Source organism: Talpa occidentalis, unplaced genomic scaffold (assembly GCF_014898055.3).
Source record: "Talpa occidentalis isolate TD23 unplaced genomic scaffold, MPIMG_talOcc4v2.1 talOcc4.8, whole genome shotgun sequence".
NCBI classification, from domain to species: domain Eukaryota; kingdom Metazoa; phylum Chordata; class Mammalia; order Eulipotyphla; family Talpidae; genus Talpa; species Talpa occidentalis.
This window is the reverse complement of record NW_023605194.1, coordinates 60159627-60180729: the sequence shown is the minus strand read 5'-3', so window position 1 is coordinate 60180729 and position 21103 is coordinate 60159627. Positions and strand designations below refer to the sequence as shown.

At 35.1% G+C, this 21103-nt stretch overlaps 1 protein-coding gene across 1 annotated transcript in view; it reads right to left on the bottom strand.

Annotated features, from left to right (window-relative positions):
- A1CF (APOBEC1 complementation factor) overlaps positions 1 to 21103 on the bottom strand; it is a 75547-nt gene that overhangs the window by 43122 nt on the left and 11322 nt on the right. Inside the window, exon 2 of the mRNA XM_037496093.1 lies at positions 9498 to 9641. Within this exon, the coding sequence (XP_037351990.1) occupies positions 9498 to 9596 (99 nt within the window). The 5' untranslated portion in view covers positions 9597 to 9641. The remainder of the gene's footprint in view (positions 1 to 9497; positions 9642 to 21103) is intronic.

The following is a 21103-nucleotide window of genomic DNA, read 5'->3' as shown; positions in this document are numbered from 1 at the left end:
ATTTAAAGCTGTGGATCCTGTGTTTTGGAATCATGTAGTTTTATAAACCAAATTACCTAAACAAAAGAAAAAACATAAAATCAGTGTATCTGCAGTTGAATATCCATTTTATACCTATGAATTAATTACTCTGCACAAATTCACTTTTTAAAGAAATTTAAGCAAAAAAGAAAATATATGAACTATTAGTATTTCCCACAATGGAAAGTAATTATAAAATAATTGCAAAAAAGGAAAATCATAATCAAATTCTGCTCCAAAGCTCTGAACACTAGTTCTGCACTTTCTGTTTAAAAACGTTTGCAGGTCCTTCAATAACTAACTTTCCTCACCAAAAAGCTTGAAAGAGAATTGAAAGTGGAATAATTCATTATAAAATTCACCATACCAGTCATTTAACATAATCTCGTGCTCTGACCTGCACTTTGGAAACAAATTTGAAAGAAGATCATAGCTGCCAAGGTCCTACCTACAACTACGATTGCATGGCTCCTGACCTCATTTTCTTCTGCGCCTAGCTAGGCTAGAAAACTCTTTGCAAGTAATAACAATAAACTTTTAAGTGCTGAGGATGAAGAGTCACTTATCTTTTGTTGGCTGATCAGTATTGAATGGGTTAAAAAAAAGTCCTAAAGTTGTCTGCAGGCAAAGTCCAAAGTCCGAAAGAACTGTTTTGGCTTCTGCCTATTTGAGTCCTGAAGCTCACACCAGCTATTAGGCTGAGCAAATGGAAACCTTTTGTGCTTCAAGTTTAGGGGCAGCACTATAATATGTGGTTTACAAAGATTTTTAAGCTTATGTCAAAAACTTCATATAACCAGCTCTCTATTAAATGATTTGGGGAGAAATTCATTGCTGTTTGAAAATAGTTTCTGGAATGAATCTCTGTGACTTGGGATGTTGAAGTTCCTATCATGTGTTGGACACAAACATTCTCCATAAAAAGATTCCAGAGCTGTTCTTTTACTTGGAGTCTTCTGTACCATACTATGGTATTTCTGGTTAGTAGAACAAGGCTTTTTGGGAGCTTTAAAATACGGCTGCCTGTGGGCTGCTGGGGTGATAAGCTTAGGGAAATATCCGCCTGTGATGAGCTGCTGGTCTCATCCTGTCCTCATGGTTAGGCTACCTATTTAAAGAATTAGTGTCATACACTTGGAAAATGACCTCAGTCTTTGGATAGCATGGGTATGAACAGGTGGTAAGAACAGGGATAGAAAAAAAGTGGGACCCACGTGCTATATTTTATCATATAGTCAAATTCCCACTTTTGTCCCTAGGACTTTTGTGTAGTGATTGGAAAAGAATTTCAGTGACACAGCACTATTCTATCTTCTCACTGAGCCATTGTAGATAGAGCCAGTTATTAAACTCTGAGGACCCAACGTTACTTATTTTTATTGCATTATTTGTGGAAGGGAATGCAAGTTGAGAAATACCCAAGTAAAATGATGAGAGATGGGGAGCTGACTTAATTTGGAACTCTCTTAGAAGAAGGAGGTTATTGTAATCAGGTTTTTATTGATCTAGAACTATCCTTTGTATGTTAAGACTCATACAAATTAGAATTAAAATATTTGGTTGCATTGAGACACCAACTAAGAGAACGTAATGTAGCAAGCAAAACTTATGGGTAAAAAGTAAAGACATTATTTCATTCCCAGTTTGAGGGAATTGCTGCCAGGAAACCAGGCACATGACTGATCCATTTAGGAAGGGAAAGAAGTCCACTTATTTCTCTTATTTTCCAGCTATAATCCTTCTGACTCTTTGGAATGGATAAATAACTTCATTGCTCAAAGGTGTTAACTTGCTAAGATTTTGGTTAAAGAGTACTGCCCAAGTAGGCCCTTTTGTCAATAACACTGTTTCGTCCTTGTTTTTTTTACAAGGTTTGTTTGCTTTTATCCTCAAAGTCTCAGCTTCAATGTCATCTTATCTGAAGAAGGCCACCAGCCATTCTCTGTCACACACTGTGATTTGTGACACCATGATCTGTAATTATTTTGTTTATTGTCTATTTCCTGTATTTCCATGAGAATAATCTTTATGAAGGCAGGAGCCATGAATTTCTCTTTTTTAAAAAAAATTTTAAATTTATTTACAGCAGAACTGGAGTATAGGCCAGAGGCATAGGAGGGTGAGAGAATTCACCAGAGACAGAGTGGGGAGCAGAACAGGCAGACGGACCGAAAACACAGCTGAGGGGAGCAGCGGGCGGGACAGGAGAGGTCTGCCGCCATGTGGGTATCTCCCTGGCCGGCTGGGGATCGAACCTGTGCTGCAGAGGCTGTGGCAGCTTCACAGCGCTGCGCTCAACCCACTGCGCCACAGGAGAGGCCCGCCATGTATTTCTTTATGAAATCAATAAATGAGCAAATAAATGATTGAATGCAGGTTAAGGTCTTCATAGAATAAGTGGGTAAGACCTCTTCAAGGTCATGTAACAGGGATTTAAAAAAAAAAATGTAGCTTCACTTTTAATACAGAGAGCTAAATTAAGGATTAGAATGAGAGGCAGCACCCTTTTTTCTGTAAAAAGGCTGGATAGTTCATATTTTAAGCTTTTAGAAGAAGTAACTATTTAAACATGTGAAAACCAACATTACCTCAATAAAAATTCATGATAATTTGAAATAAAAACACTAACCTGAATTTTGAAAAATGTGAAGTCCATTCATAACCTGAAATTATTACAAAAAATGGACTGTAGCTACATTTGAGTCATGAGTGATAGGTTGCTGACCCCAGACTTATGTCTCAACTGAGCTGTATGACTACTCTGGGGCTTGTTTTCTAACTGTAAAAATCAATATTCCACAATTTCAAACTTATAAAGATTTGAAAGAATAGCCTAATGAACCTCAGAATCTATTATTCAGTTTTAATAATGAACTTTTTTTATATGAAATGAAATTTTTTTTTTAATTTTTGTATGAAATTTTCCTGATTTATCAGCTTCTGACTTCTTCCCAGATTTTTTCTATTTTATGAGATTTTCTCTTGTAATAAAGAAATCCATATTTATTATGGGAAGTTTGGAAAGAAAGAAGAGCATCAAAGCAAGAAAAAATTTATCCTTATCAGAATTACATTTTCTTCTTTTCATAATTTTTTTTATTATATATGAATAATTTCTTAAACATATCTGGAAATTAATGTATATGTTTTTGCATTCTGATATTTAACTAGGCTTAAAAATTTGGACATTTTCCACATCATTTTTAAAATCTGTTTTACGTGGCTATATAATTTAGAAGTATAAGGGTGATCGTATTTCATATGACCAGTAGTATCTTATTGGACATTTAGGATATGTTTAATTTTTTATTAAACTATAATTATAAAACTGTAATTACCACTATGCTAAGCATCCCTATATCTTAAATATCTGGTCAAATATTAGGTCAAAGAGTACGGTCAGTTTTAAAGTTTTATACACAAAGGTAGCACCCACAGCTATTTTTGCTTATTTTATGCTGTGTTGTATTATTTTAGATTTTGGATAAATTCATTTTCAATTACAACTACTTTATATGCACTTTAGCTGAGGTGCTATATATTACACTACTATAATCCCAAGATCTACCACTAACATACTCTTAATAATAGCGACTGAGGAAACAAAAGAGAAAAACATAACCAAAAATTCCCTGATGTTTATTAAGGATGACCACTGTTTTAAGAGAGAAATGGGCCTATCATACTTCCTAAAAATCATGTTGTAATGAATTTTTCAAAAGAATCAATTGAATAAATGGACAAGAAATACTTACACAGGTAATATTTTTAATAATGTTTAAATAATATATGATCCCTCTGGTAAACTATTTTTCACAGTCTAAAAATTGTTTTTGTTGTTCCTTGCCAATATACATATATTTGTTTGCTTATTTGTTTTTTATATTCTGATAGGAGAAACCATCCAATATTTGCCTTTCACTTTCTGACTTCTCTTAGCATCATCCCCTTAAGGAGGAACATGTGTACATATGGAGGAGTAAAAATTTAACTCCAAAGTTATATGGATAGTAAATAATGGACATATTAGTTTTAAAAACTAAATGAAAAAAAAAGTAGTTATTGCAGAAAAAGTATATATACTAAGTATCCTGGATCTACTATTTTAAAACATTCATAGTACTTGAGGATGACCTTTATGAAATATATGTATTTTGGTTTAGTTGTAGATTTAAAATTGATATAAACTGACCCCTCCTTAGGTAGGAAGCATTCTGAAATTTTTCATCTATGCAAAATGTATTTTCTTAGTTTTAAGGGGAAAATTCCAGATGGAAGGCTTATCACATGTCACAGAGTTTATGACCCACATCATTAATGTGTTCTTAAGGAAAGGATCAACGTAATGTGATTTTTTTCCCTCTAGCTTCCAGAGAAATACCTGAGTTTAGAAATCTGGAAAGTTTAAAGTCTAAAAGTAGGGGCAAAGAAGCTTCACACACAATTCCATTACCTGGAGACAAAGACTACTTGCAAATTAACATTGTAGAACATTTCCTTCCACTATAAATACTTTGGAATGATGTTGAAAGTGTGGCTTGTGAACATTACACAATTTTATCAGTAATATTTATCGAATTCCTACTATATGTGGGTTACAGCATTAAATTTCTTCTATTCTCTGAAGTACTCTGATAAAATTTTCAATTATCAATATATAAAGATATCCAATTATAAAAAATATGGTACCACAAAATGTTTTCAAACCCTCAAACATATTGTTGCATCAGTTTCCGTATGAAAGACTGACCCATGTTATTAAGTAACCTGCAAAATTCTATTTTTGATAGCTGTATTTGTCCTGCTAGTGATAAGAGAGCACACATTAGTCACCCTCTGTTTTTTGAATTCTTGTTTTGAAAGTATTTAACATTCAATATCAGAGACTACAAAGACAGCAAAAGTAAATATTTCAAACCCTAACTTTACAAATATGGTAACAATTTAAATGATCATTTTATGTGCCTGAAGTGTTCCTGAATTGTATCAAGATGCTCTTTGTTGTCATTTTTTGTACAGAGATTTTTTTTAAAGTAAACTTCTTGTTATCTCCTCTTATTGGACAATGTTATCTTTCCTCTAATCCAGAGTAGAAAAATTGAAGTGTTGAAAACATTAAATTGCAAGAGTTTGAGGCTGTGTCATAGTAAATGCTGTGTCTTAGCATATGCTTTTTTCAACAAATTAGTTCAGTTTGCTGACCAAAGGCCAGCTTGATCATATACAGGATTCACAAAATCATGACAAATAGAGTGGGGGATAAGACCTCACAATCTTCTGGAAATTAAGGCCAAGAGAGGTTAAGGAACATATTAAGATCATACAACTTGCACGTGGTAGAGGCTAGGTTTTAATACCTGTCTGATTTAATATCTTGGGTGATTTTTCTTACTTTTGAGCAAACTCAGGAGAGATTCTCCAATTCATTCAAAGATTGGACTGAATCATGTATTTGTTTACCTCTTGATTAGAGGCTGTAGGCCTAGGTAACTAGATTTTAGAATTTTTGATACCTATATTACTGGTGATTCTTACCTAGTAGACTTTCTGCTGACAATTTTACTTAAAGTGAGTACAAAGTTAAAGTATTACCAAATTTAGGCGTAATATTTTTTTTTTTGCATGCATGCTCCTATAATCTCTAAAATTGCAGTCTTAAAGATAACATAAACAGTTCTTAGTTCTGCTAATCTTGCCACAATTTTTGTCAGTAGAAGTGGAATTATTACCTATAAATCTTGGACAAGTTACCTGAATTTTTCATACCTTGTTTTTCTTAACTGAAAAATGGTGATCATAGTAGCTATTTCAGTGTTATTGTAAGTACTGGACAAATAGACACAAAGCAGTTAAAATATAAGTGACCATAAATACTTACTATTATTGTTGGTAACTTGTGATATAAACCTTTCTCATTCTTAACATTTTCTGAATGTAATTGAACACATCAGATCAAAGTGACTTGTATATTGGTCATATATTTTAGGGGTAATTTTATTTGAAATACTTTTAATTATAAATTTCATAAAAGTATAATTATAAAAGTATAAAACCCTATTGGGTTTTTTCCTCCATAGTGCAGTTGTTCCTAAATCAGTACGTTAGGTTTATAAAATGATCTCCTTTGCTATTTGAGTCTCTTTAAAAGTACTGTTAGGGGGCCTCCCTGGTGGCACAAGGGGTTAAGCACCACACTATGAAGCTGTCTGCAGCCTCTGCAGCACGAGTTCAATCCCGGCTGGCCAGAAAGAAACCCACGTGGCGCAGCAGACCTCTCCTGTCTTGCCCAGTGCTTCCCTCAGCAGTATATTTCAGTCAGTCTGCCTGTTCTGTTCCCCACTCTGTCTCTGGTGAATTCTCTCACCCCCTGCATCTCTGGCCTGTACCCCAGCTCTTATATGCATAAAGAAATAAATCTTAAAAAAATAAAAGTACTGTTATGGCAAGCTGTAATAACACAATTTTCTGTGCAGGGATTTTTAAAAATGATCAATTAATGACTGGGTACTACTTCATCTGTAAAAGGATTTTCAGATGGGATGGGACTCTTTTGGCTTTTGGTTTGGATAGGCAATCAAATCATTGGAATGCCAAACAGCAGGAGGAGGTAGTAGGGAACTGCTTAATTACTTTACATTGTTAACCTAACACTCTCCTCTTGCTTCCCCACCCCCAGTTTAAGAAAGAGATTGGAGAGTTTGAAAAGAGTTTTTGAAGTTTATATACTTGGAAACCACTGCTGGTGCATTATGAGTCCTAGTTCACTCTTTCTGGGAGAAATTATGAGGTGCTTCTCTGTTAACCTAAAGCAGGGAGAGGAATAGAAAGGCAGTCACTCAGAAAGCTTGTGTTGTATTCCCTGTGTTTGGGAACACCAGTGGGTCTAATCCCCTGCTCAACAATAGGTGACCTGCTACTTTGATGTTGAAGAGAAGGAAAAATCTTTGCTTTGTGTTCCCTGCACTTCTGCATTTACTGGATCTGAGTATCTGTTCTCAGGAAACTAGAATTTGGCCACATGTAGTAATTGGAGGTTATCTTCTATCCTCTCCCTGAAAACTGCTTGGAGTGTCAAATAGAGCTCTGCAGGAGACCGAGGCTCAGGAAAAATGGCCAACCAGAGGAGAGATTAGCCAGGTGTGAGATCCCCAGCAATGGAAATAAATCTCTAGTGATCCTGTGAGGGATCCTGCAAGTTTTACATGTCTGTCAGGCCCAGAGTCCAATGCCAATATCAGGGAAGTAGAAACTCCCCTGCATCTTCTCCTCTGCTGTATCTCTTCCGCTATATTTTAACTGTAAGTCAGAAATTGTAGTTAGTGAACTGATGCAAGAAGAGTATAGCATAAAGGAGGAAAAGAGAAAAGAGACAGCTCTCCACTCTGACATAATTGGGAAAGGGAAAAGGCTGTAACTTTGAATGAAGTTTTTATTATAATGGAGTGGACATATTAATTATTCAATGGAGGATCTTTTATTATCTGAAAGTTACCAGCAAGTCATGAGACTTGCTCTGAATTTCGTCTGGGATGAAAAGAAAGAACTAGTGCCAAGAATAAAATTAAATGGACAATTTATATTGTCAGGATTTTTTTTAATGATTCAACTTGTTGACTGCAATGATCATACATTCTAGTTTACATACATTTCTTTATTTTTATGCATTAAGGTTTGTGATATTGAGTCTTATAATTAATATCACACTAGAGAGGTTTATGCATATTTCTCTTCATCATACTTTGGATCACTAGAGAAACACTCCCAGAAGTGGGATGAACTTATATATAAGATCAGCAAACTGCTTTTTCAAAATGTTTAAGTAATTTATATTAACAACATATTTGCATGAATGTTTCAGATATCAAGAAGTTAATAAGAAAAAAAATTGATTTCAAAATATTTTTTATTTTATTACATATATGGAAGGGTTAATTATAAAAGGAAAGCAAAAACTCTTTCAAGTAACTATATCAGAGCAGATTAAAAAATTATTTGTATGGATTATGAAGCACTCCTTTATGTGGTAGAAGACTATATAAAAGCACTAATTTTGGTGGCGAAAACTTAAAAGTTTACTAATGATTTAAAAATAATTTAACTGTTACTTAGTATGGAAAGTTAATAATACATTAGTATTTCTCTTGACTTAAATGAAACTTTAAAAAGTTTACCATTAAATAATACTTTCTGAAATCTTAAGAAAGTCCAAATATTCTTTTTCTGAGTGAAAGTTTTTTTTTTTTTTTTTTTTAAAGATGTATTTATTTATTTATACAAGCACTGGGTACAGTCAGAAGCGCAGGAGGGTGAGAGAATTCACCAGAGCCAGAGCGGGGAGCAGAGCAGGCAGAAGGACCGAAGTACACTGCTGAGGGGAGCAGCGGGCAGCAGGAGAGGTCTGCGCGCCATGCGGGACCCTCCTCCGGTGGCCGGGGAGCAACCGGGGATCGAACCGGCGCTGCAGAGGCCGCGGGCAGCTTTGCAACCCAGCGCTCAACCGCTGCGCCACCGGGGAGGCCCTTGAGTGAAAGTTTTTAAGTCACTTGGAGCATTATATTATTTCAAACAAAACATGCCTGATTTATAAGATTAGTTGGAAACTGAATGTATTACATTTTCCAAAAATGTGACAAAGGAAGATGTGATAAAAGGACATGGTTGCATATTTTGTTGTCCACATATGATGTCTGTGTTCACAACAGTACATAGGTTTGGCAAAGTTGAGTGGGTAAAAACATAGCTGAGGATTAAAATATTTGTCTCACTGTAAGAAGAGCAATATTATTTCTTCAAATAAGATAATTTATATCCCTAACACGAATTTGCTTTTTCTATACCTAATTATATACTTAATACTACTAAGCTCTGTAAAAGGAGTTATCATAAAGATAATAAAAATATACTGATAATTCTTAATAATCAATGTCTAAATAGACAGTTTTAGAATTTTTTTTTTCATTTTCAAGAATGCTGAACATGGACAGGACTGGTTATATATAGGAAACTGTTTGGAATAGCTTGCCTGACCAATGGCCAGTCAGGATCTCATATCTAGTAGTCTTCCTACATCTGCAGTGATTCTTCTGGAAGTTAGGCTAATTCCTAGATAATTATTTCTCTACCGATTCTTGAAATGCTAGCTTGATTCTACTTCATACACAGCTTTGGATGGTGAATTACACCTGCCTTTTCATATACTAAAATAGTCTTTCAAATCTGTGACAATGTTTGTGAGTGTGGATACATTTTCTGCTTTCAACACCAACCTAAAATTGAGTGATACTGTAATCTAGATAAAAATATTACTTGCAGGGTCACCTACAAAACTAAATGATGCTACTTCCTCCCCCCCTGTAAAGGAAGAGCCATCTCAGTGGTTAAATGTCTGTTCACATTTGCTTCATAGGCCCACTAAAATTCGCAACACTCTGTGAATTCAGTGGTGGGCTTCAGTCGATGTCGAAGGATGTTCCTACCTGGACCAAGCTATATCCTGTGCGCTGGACCAGGGCGCGGAGTGCTGCTTCCTTCTGGGTGCCGCTCAATCCATCCCCGGATTTGTGATTTGATTCCATTGAGAGTGATTATCAGCAAAAAATCAGGTTAATTAGGGTTGCTCACTGAAACCAAATTTAAGATAAATTAAGTAAATTACTGTTGCCAAATCCAAACTTGTCCTTTTCATGAAGGATATCTTTAGGAAACATTCTCTATAAAAAAAAGTCATTAAGTTTAGAGCATCTAACAGCCACACAAACAAGGCCAGTTAATGTCCTCATTAAAAAAAAGCTTAAAAAAAATCTTCAATTTTTGCTGAAATTCAGAAGTCAAACATGACTTTCTTCAATTAGAACACAGATCAGTATTCCCAACCCAATTATCTCTGAATATCACCAAAATGAGCAAAAAAAAAAAAATTAGCTTTTGTCAATTAAAAGAATATAAAGAATGATCATTGCTGTTGTGGGAAGAGGGCAAAGTTACTAAATCAAATCAAGTAAGATAGAATGTCAAAATCATGAGACTTTACTTCATTTTTCTATCCCATATATTACCTAATATATCTATCTATTCTCCAAAGATGAATTTTTAGGAAAGACTGTACTGGTGACAGATACATGAAAGTCATCATTCAAACTATTAGTAACAAAAAGTCACATGAGAATTTTAATACAAGATCAGTAGCTGCTTCTGAGAAGTGGTGTGTGGTCCTGATACCTGGATCACGTATGACACAGACCACGGCCTAAGTAGTGGACATGAGTCCTTTGTAAAAACCTAAGAAATTATGAAAGTTTACATGTGTCCATGTTCATTTATATAGATAGGCATATCAAATAGTTTGCTATTGATAAATTCCCAGGCTCCCCAGGCAAGAAAAATGGCCACATTGAAGGTTCCAGGCCATGGTGGTTTGAGGGCCTGGAGGTGTGCATTTATGTGTGGGTGTACACTGACCTGCTGGCTTAGAGTGTGAGTGTTTGTTGAAGGTTCTGTGCTGGATTGTCACTCTGCTTAATGGGCTCTGCCAGTCTGACAGAGGAAACACAATTTATGATTTGATCAAATGCATATCTAAGATATTTGCCTATAGATCCTTATTTTTTTTTGTCTTAGGCATTGAGATTTCCTACACTGATTTTAGTTGTAATTTAAAGGTGCAGAATTAATGGACCATTAATAATATAGGAAATCAAGCCTAAAAGTTGGGTGTCAAAAGTGAAGCTGGAGTGTTCATTTTTAAATGCAACTGCAAAGAATGGAATTATTAAAATAACAGAAAAAAAAGCCCCCAATGGATTACAATCATTTGGAAAGCAATATTTTCAATGTAATTTAGAAAACCAAAGGAAAAAAATTGCACTTCCGCAGAGTGAATATCCATTAACTGGTATAGGGACTGAACAATTTCACAGGCTGACAGGCTGACCATTGTCCTCATCCTTTGTAATAATTCTTGTTTGCTTCTGAGTCTGGTCAATTCAACTTTTACTGAATTACTAATTCTGTCAAGAAGTATTTAGTTAGTGCTATGTGTAGCCCAGCTCTAGGGATATGAATTTTGTGTTTATATTTTATAAAGGGCGCATATAAAAAAATCTAACTTTTCTGTGTAGGCTATGACAAATTAGAAAATATCTTTCTGATACGTGTGCTTTAGTACACATGTAGCAATACATTAAGTGTAAACACCTTCCCGTGGATACTACAAGGTAGGTTTAAAATGAGTTTATGATCTTGATCTACCAGTGCATAGTCATAGAAATTTCTGTGAAACAATACATGTCCTCTTCAAAAAACTACAAAATTTAAAAAATTGACAAAAATTAGTTTTTAAGACAAAACCTAGCTCTTGTGCTTTTTCCAAATCTCACTAAAATAGTCTTTTTGTCAGGACTTTCTCAAACTCTCTGAATTTAGCCTGCACGATCAGGGAGGCCATGGTGGACTGGGCTCTGACGGGGTTAATCATATGTGTCTTACAGATATTTGAAGGCAAAGTCTATTGTCTTTTGGCCAACCTGTAGATTTGCTTTTTGTTGAACTTCATCTTTTCCAACAAAAGATAACAGTTCATGGTGAAATGACAAGTTTTATTTGCAAAGCCTAGCTTTAGTTTTGGTTAATAATTAGTAATGGTGATTAAAAAATGTTTTGACATTTGAAAGGTCTATTGATCCCATATAGTTTCACTCTGAAATTATTGCAGAAATCTGTATATCTCCATATAGGGTTAAGTTATTAGAGACCAGAAAATGGAAATGGAATTCAGAAATTGCCATAAGAGATGCTTGATCAGTAATGTTTATTTATCAAAAACGACCACCTCTCTTAATGTTGATCTAATCTACAGAATGAACTTCAATTCTGAAAAATATTTTTAAGCATGTCTAACTTTTGTTTAAAATTTGGTCAATTTCAAATACAGGTTTTGCAATACATTTTCTAAACTAGCACCCTATAGATTCTTCAGCTCTGGGGCTGCTGGATTTTTAAGGAGTAGTTCTCAGTATGATGTATTGAGGCAATGGAATGCACCACCTACATGTAGCAGGCTTTAAAACCTTTGACATTAAAGGAAAGCAATCATGAGTATTTATCACTTATTCTTTCAAACATTATTTACTGAGTGCCTGCTATCATTCAAGAAATTTTTGAGAAACTGGGGATATAACAGAGAATAAAAATACACCTTCTTCTCCCAAAAATTCTTTTGGAATTTCATGATGGGTGAGACAGATAATAAATAAAGTAGATAAGTAAAATATACAGCATTTTTACAGTTTCTGAAGAGAAAAAAATAAAGAATGGAAGACGAATAAAATGTGAATGTATGTGGGAAGGGATATAATTTTACCTAGTGTAGTTCTAAGAGTGAATTTGGGAAGTGACCTGGGTGAAGTGAGGATGAGTTTGGAGAACAGCATTCCAGGCAGGGGCCCAACAAGCTAAGAGTGACAGCTTGTTGCTGGAACAATACGGAGACCAGGGTGGAGAGGTTGGAACTGAGTGAATGAGAAGAGAGTATGAGTCTCCTCATTCGTGAATTGGGTAATCAGCAGGCTGTGATATTGCTGTTGTGAAGATAAAATAATAAAACATCTGGGAAGTGTTTAGTTAGCTCTGGCACAAGAGCAAGCATGCCCACCTGACTTACAGTTACTACAAATAGCACATGTTGGAGAAGAGAAGCAGAGTGGAGGATGAGCAAAATGATTCTAGAGGGGCCTGATGGAGATGATAGCACTGCCTAGTATAGTTTCCTTTTCTTCTTCCTTATATTCATTCTGAAAATGGGTGTCGGTCGGGCTGATAATTTATTATTATTGTAATTTAATAATAGAAAAACTAGGGGTCTCCACTATTTCTGACAGCTTTCATTAAACCACTATCATTTGTGTCCCCATCTTCTAAGACAGTGTGGATGGTCTTAGCCAAGGAATAATTTGTTCAAATGTATACTCACCCATGTCTGCTATATCAAATGTTCACCTCTTTACCAGTAGAAACACTGAGCCTCATTTTCTTTGCAAATGTAGTTGTGATAATAATAGTTTGTGTTTCATAAGGAGTTGAGGACTAAATATGAATGCATTTGAAATATTGAAGATGGTTCCTGGCTTTTACTACCTACCTAGTAAGTGCCAGATAGTATATTTGTTGGCGAGGATGTAGAGAAAAAAAGAACTCTCCTGCACTGCTGGTGGGAGTGCAAAATGGTCCAACCACTACGGAGAGCTGTGTGGAAATTCTTCAACCTACTAAAGATAGAGCTTCCATATGAGCCAGCAATTCCACTCCTAGGTATTTACCCAAGGGACACAGAAACATTAATTCAAAAGGGCACCTACACCCCTATGTTTATAGCAGCACTATGTACAATAGCTAAGCCATGGAAATAACCCAAATGCTCAAAAATAGATGACTGGATCAAGAAGATGTGGTACATATACACAATAGAATATTACTCAGCAATCAAAAAAGATGAACTCATGCAATTTGCAGCAACATGGATGGCGCTGGAAGGGATCATGCTCAGTGAAATAAGCCAGAAAGAAAAAGAAAAACACCGGATGGTCTCACTCATAGCAGGAATCTAGAAAACTTAAATAAGGGACCTGGAAAAAGACTAATTATAATAAAGAAAAAATCAAAATCAACAAGCAACTATAAACCAGAGACATACTATGGGGGGTGAGGGTGAGGAGAGGAGGAATTAGGGTCAAAATAAGGGGAGTGCAGTTGTGTGGGGAATATAATCAAAATGAAAATGCATACATTGTGCAAAAATGAAAAATGATGTAAGAATTACATAAAATAAAATATATTAAATACAAAAAAAGAATAAGTACTATTATCCTATTTTGCAAAAAAAAAAAAAAAAAAAAGAATTTCAGAATGACTTGTGAGGAAAACAAAGGCTGAAGATGTTAGCATGATATATCCTCCCTTATGGACTAGATCCGAAACACCCTTCCCAATGCCCTGCCTTATGCTCTGCGTTTGGAATGCCCTTCTTTTTCTTTCACACATCTCCTTACTTTACTACAACAACCTGTTGATCCCTCTAGACTTGACTGCAATGTTGCTGCTCTGTGAGGCTTCCTTTACCTCCTCCATGAGTAACTTTGGTTGCCACATCAGTGTTCTCAAAAAGCCTGTACACCCTTGCTTTGTTGCACATTGTACTTTGATTTCTTGCTTACATGGCTGTTTCTCACTAAACTGTGGACATTCTGAGCACAGGGACTGTGTTGTACTCATTTTTGTTTGCCCAGAAGGATTAGCCTGACATTACACTAAGTGCTCAATAAATACTTGCAGAACAAATGAAAAACACTAGACCAGCATTTTATACATCATAGTAACTTACACTTGATCATGAGTAAAGTGAATCTGCATTTAATTTCCTAATACATATTCTTATTTCAGTCACTTCCTGAATTTTCTCTCCTGGAATATAATTGTTGGATGTAAGAAACTAATTTGAGTACTTTCTCTGCATTTATGAACATGGCATCATATTTGAAAGAGATTGCAAGGTGATTAAAAATATGACACAGAAACATCAATTCCAAAGAGCACCTGCACCCCTATGTTTATAGCAGCTCTATTTACAATAGCTAAGCTTTGGAAACAGCCCAAATGCCCAAAAATAGATGACTGGATCAAGAAGATGTGGTACATATATACCATGGAATATCACTCAGCATTCAAAAAAGATAAACACATGCAATTTGCAGCAACATGGATGGCGCTGGAAGGGATCATGCTCAGCAAAATAAGCCAAAAAGAAAAAGAAAAATACTGGATGGTCTCACTCATAGCAGGAATCTAGAGAACTTAAATAAGGGACCAGGAAAATGAATAACTATAAGAAAGTGAAAATCAAAATCAACAAAAAACTATGAACCAGAGACAGTTTTTGGGGAGTGGGGGGCGGGAGGGGAGGGATTGGGGTCAGAATGGGGGGTTTGCAAATGTATGGGGAATATAAAAATAAAATTTAAAAAAAAAGATTGATTTTTGGATTCATTTCTGCACTCATTACCTTTTAGGTTTTATATTTATAACTTTAATGTCTATTTGAGCAAGAGAAAAAGGAGCTAGAAGTTTGTGGTGGTTCAATATTTCTGCCTTCCTGAGAGTCACAGATAGATTAGAATAAACTGCTCACCTTGGCTGGTGATAGCTTGATAGCACTGAGACTAACTTCTACACCACCAGGGAGCCCACTTTTTACATTTTAATTGTGACTATTAAAAATTTGTAAGTGAAACATGATTCACATTATATTTCTATTGAGCAGTGCTTTCAGATTGTGCTGGGGGTGATGACTATTACCTCTTTGCTTGAATCCCGTTCTAAGGGAGGTCACATGGCTTGGATGGGACAACGTGATGCATCAGAGATGCTGTCTTTCTGATCCCATCTGACTAGACCAGAGTCAAACAGCTAGGATTGAGAACCAGTGTGTTATGTTTGATTACTTGCATGGTCCCTTGATGTGGATTATGTCTTGATGGAGATAAATAAAATATCAAAAGAGCTCCAGCAAAAAAAATAAATAAATAAATAAAAATAAAATAAACTGCTCACATTATCGCTTGGTTGAGACAGTCAATGGAAAATTCCAGAGTTCACTCTTGGGCAAGGTCAGACCATTGCCCCTAATGGCCTCAAGAACCAGTGGGCCCTGACTCAGGAAAGGTAGCAGGGAAACAGAAATAAGAAGGAAGGTGGAAGAGAGAAACAGGTAGTGCAAAATCCTGACATTCCAAAAAATCGTGATCTAATGAAAGGTAAAACATTTCTTGTACATTTATTTTGTCTTACATTGAAGAAAATTGTAGAAGGAAAAATATGAGAGGCTCTTAAGTGATACTTGTTATCAAGATCTGTATGAGGTTATGGCAATGTAGGAACATCTTATTAACCTAGTGGAACATAAGTGACAGGAAACAAAGTGAGAAAACTAATTTTTAAAATAAATCTCACAAAATGGCAAATTAGGAGGGCATGAGACAAAGGTAATAGAAGTACATGATGGAAAACACACCTAGAAAGAATAAGTTGGAAAAGCAAAATAGAAATAGTTGTTGGAAATGATAGGCAGACAATAACAGAAGGATCTGAAGAGTGAAAAAAGAATTAAAGGTAGAAGTTTTGGTTTAATACTATAGAAGTAATTGTCCTTAACTTTAACAAAATGCTTAACAAATATTAATGCCTGCTATCTATCTGGCACTGTGATAGGCATTTTTAATATAGTAAAATGGTGAGTTTTGTAAATATTACAGATTGCATTTTATTCTCAATATTTGAATTTTCTGAAGAGAAGGGATAGGGAAATTGAAAGTTAAGAAATACTACTTCCGACTTGGAAAGCAGAGGTGTTCTCTTCTAATCGAGCAGGAAGACTTTGGGGCCTCTGTTAGCACTGTACCCCCTGTGCATTTCAAATTGATCATGCTTCACTTCGCATTGGGACTGTGCCAAACAATTCAGTCTCAACCCACCATTTTATTGTGTGCTAATGTTGCATGATAGAGGATGGATATAAGTCTTTATGCAACATACAAGTTATATTAAGCATTTTTATCATCAGTTTCAATCTTTTGTAGTTCTTAGGACTTTTACACAGATTTTTACACAGAATGAGCTTGCATTTAAATTTTAGTTTCTCCACTATAATTTGAACTCCTCTGCAAGACTATTTCCTATTTTAAGAAAAGAATAGGAATATAGATACCTAACTTGAAGATGTGTCTTCAACAAAAGATTATAAATAAATCAAGTAATAGACATGAGAGCACTTAAGTTAGTGCTTGTTGTATGGAAGCTGCTCAAAAAATATTCTGTTATTCTCCTTCTCTGCTCTTTGGTTAATTCACCTTAGCCATTGTCTGTTGTTCTCTGCATGGTTTGTTTCCTTCCGAGCATTTGTTTATGGTGAAGAGTTGTGGCTTTGAATACATGATTTTGACCTCTCTCATATGGCTTTAATAATTAATCTAATTATGTATGTTTGCTTTCATTTCTCAGTAGGAAAAATTTCTTAAGGTCATAAGTCTGTGTGTGTTTTCTCTAATAGAGCTTGCTAGTGTTGTAATGAAAAGTGGACACAACCTCAACATTCATTGTCAAAGAAATAGCTTAAAAAGCAGTAGTAAGGTGAAACTAATAAAATTTATGGGTTTGCTATGTATTACTAATCAACATATAAAGATGTTGGTACAACATATAAAGATATAGACAGATATTTGTGAATAATAATCAAGTAGAAAAAGCAGGTTACAAAACAAAATATGTAGTCTGATTTCATTGATGCTAATTTTTATATTTATATTGGAAGAAAAATGATTGCTATTTATATAGGTAAATAGCATATAGTATAGCACATATAGATAAATCATGGATAAAATGATTTACCTTTAGACATTATATAGTATAACATCTGTAATATGCAAAAGTAGATTTAAATCAATAATAATAGAGACATTTATCAGTGGACAAATGAGTAAGGACATGACCAGTCAGTTTACAGAAAAAGATAAACTTATTTAAATGTGCCATCATCTTCAGTGATCAGAAAAAAGGCATATTACAACAAAAAACCAAGATATAGTCATGCACCATTTAACAACTGAGAAACGTATCCTTAGCCAAAGTCATCACTGTGCAAACAAATGAGTATACTTAAACCAATCTCAATGGTATAGCCGAGGCACCATAGGGAGCATTATTATATATGCAGTACATTATTCACAAATGGTACATTTGTGAATGGTACATGGTGCCATTCACATGGTACATGATTACACCTTAGTTTTGTATAACTGGCAAAATTATAAAATGTTTCAAATGTAAACAATAAACATAGTTGACTTACTCAATACTTACATGCTATGTTCTAAAAATTATGCATAATTCACTTAACCTTCATAAAAAAATCAGTGATGTAGATACTATCATTCTTATGATACAGTTTATAAAGGAGGTTAGAGAGGTTAATATATCCAAGTTTACTCAAGTAATACATAGCAAACCCATGATTTGAATCTTGGCTTGGGGTAATAGTATGGGTTCTTAATTGCTCAGGTTGATTTTTTCCACAGTTTCCTCACCTTAAAAAAATGGCCAAGGAGAGGAAAAAGGGGATAGATTATAGCATTTACTTAGTGTCTTTTAAATTGTTGCTGTGAGGAACGCATGACACCATGGTGAACCTGAGGAGGGTATACTCTAAGTCAGGGCTTTCTTCCATAGGGACAGATGGTCTTCGTCATCTAAAGCATTATGGTAATTGAGCTTCTTTGCTGGAATGAAAATGAACTTTAATAGATCTTTCAAGTAGTGCTGTGGGTGGACTGTTTCACCTTTCACTTGGACACATTCAAATTCTGACCATCTATAGATATGATTCAAAATGGATACATGATCATTGCTAATTCTCTGCTGTGCACTGGTTCTATCTCATGGAGACATTATTCCTTGGCAGAATATACAACCTTCTTAGGTGACCAAGTGATGTATCACTTGGCTGGACCTGATTTGGATTTCATGTTAATTTCTATTCTTAAAATTAAATTGTTGTTTCCTCCATTGATATGTCGCTCTCTCCTCTGGATTGTAGACAGCCAGAGAGGAGAAAGTCAATGATGAAATAGTGCAAGGATGTGTAAGCAAAGCAATGAGTGTCTCTCATGGGCACCAGACATCTATTTTGGGAGTATGATCTTCTATCGCTTCATTTACTTCCACTTAAAAATATTCACATAGGGCCTCCCTGGTGGCGCAGTGGTTGAGTGCTGGGTTGTGAAGCTGCCTGCAGACTCTGCAGTGCTGGTTTGATCCCCGGACACCTGGTGAGGGTCCCACATGGCACGCAGACCTCTCATGCCGCCCGCTGCTCCCCTCAGCAGTGTACTTCATCAATCTGCCTGTTCTGCTCCCTGCTCTGGCTCTGGTGAATTCTCTCACCCTCCTGTGCTTCTGACTATAACCAGTGCTTGTATAAATAAATAAATAAATATTTTTAAAAAGTCATATAATTCCATGTTTCCTTCTTTTGTCTTATGCTCTTCATCCTTAATCCTTTAATTTGTTCTCTACTGCTCCTTTAGAGACATTCATGATAAAGAAGTTGCAGATTCCAACTGGAAGTGAGATTGTACTTATGAAACAAGATATTAGCTTCATAGAGAGGCAATGCAGATAGACAAAACTTTTAAAGAAATGGTTCTTTTTGCAGAAATGTACAGGGCCAGTTAATACTTGGATTACTGTTTGTTGATGGGTGATCTCATATACCATTCAATTTAGAGTCATTTTGAGTTTTAAATAGAGTAACTTAAAATAGCAGAACCTAAGATACTGGGGGAATTCTCTATAGAGAAATCCAGAACTATAATAGAATAAAAATACCATTGGAACTACTGACTTAGACTTTATTAAAGAAAACAGAACAAGCAGATGTATATATAGATGATTGTAATTTTGTACATATCCTTGTAGATTCTCTCTCTCTCTCTCTCTCTCTCTCTCTCTCATAAACTCCCAGACTATATAAGGACATTATAAACATGCAAGGTGATAAGAAGACATGTCTTCTCAAGTTTTCTAAATTATTATTAGTTCAAAACGAGAAATCATACACAATTTCATAGAAAACGTTACCCAAACTCTTGGCAAAATTAAGCACATTTAGCTGACCCACAGTTTTATATTCTGCAAAAACAATCCAGATAACTGGAAATCCTTTTTATTTGAGGAATAAATAATTTCAAATAGAACAATTTACTTTTATATAACAATTTCTTTAAAATCGTATAATTCATGGTCCACTAGTAACACCTTCTACTTTCTACCATAGTCTTATTAAGTTGATATTATAAATGTACATTTTATCTGCTTCCAAAGACATTTCACCACTTATTTGCTTAAAATGTCCTTTAAATATCAACAAAGAGTCTAAATCCCTGGGATTTAGCTTGAAACTGTAAATCACACAAGGAAATACAGAAGCAGCATTAACCTATGCAGATCTTGTCATAATAGAACTATGAGATTTAACTGTAAGCACACCTAAATTTTAGCACATGATACTCATTCCATTAAATTTGTCCTTTCTCAGTTTTTATCATGCTCCAAAAAGCAACTTCACTATGATCTTCTGCATAGACAAAATGTACAGTTTGAGTGCATTCCTTAACTAGGTCTTAAAGAAGCTTGCCAAGCAGGCTCCTGTCCTTAAAATTTTTAAGCACAATTAAAATATACTCCAAATTGGCACTAAAAGATTATTTAATAATAGCCAGTGCTGGTTGACAGCAGGTATGAGATACAGAAGCAATGGATAAAGAAGAGGTCCCTCCTTAATGTCACATAATCAATTATACTTGGGCTTTACCTTGTCCATCCACAGAGGGGTTCTGATTCACCCGATCTGGGGTGGGACCCAGAAGATGCTATATTTTAATGCCTCCCCAGCGGATAATAATGTGCAGCTCAGTTTAGAGGTGCTGAATGAAGCAAGTCTATATACATTAACAAATGTTTGCTTGCAAAACAGAACAATCGAAAGTACTTGAATTTATCCCACTTGCCAAACAGATGGGACAGATTACTCAAAAATTTTATTTAAAAAGTATGTAAAAGAAAGGTAGGGACTAGATTGCAGGAGAAAAGGGGGATGGTTAAACAATTTTAGTCTGTAACTGTAACGATTACCTACATTTTCATCATCATCTAATGAGTAAATGTTTTTCTAATTGCTAGTATTTTAAAATAATAACCTTGAAATACCAAAACCACATCTAATCTGGTTCAAGTGATTTTTATTTAACTTAGTTTCCTTAGGAACCAATCAATAAGGTATTCATAATACTATGTTGTGCATAAAACTGCTGCTTATCATATTTCCATGTATCGAGAAGAAACAAAAGTTATGACTTAGAGAGAGGATGAGAAGTAAAGAGTAAGAATGGCTTTTAGAAGAGAGAAGAGCAGATGCAGGAAGTAGTTTAGTTAACAAGGAAACATCTGAGCAGATCTTTAAATCCCTACTATTGAATTTCTT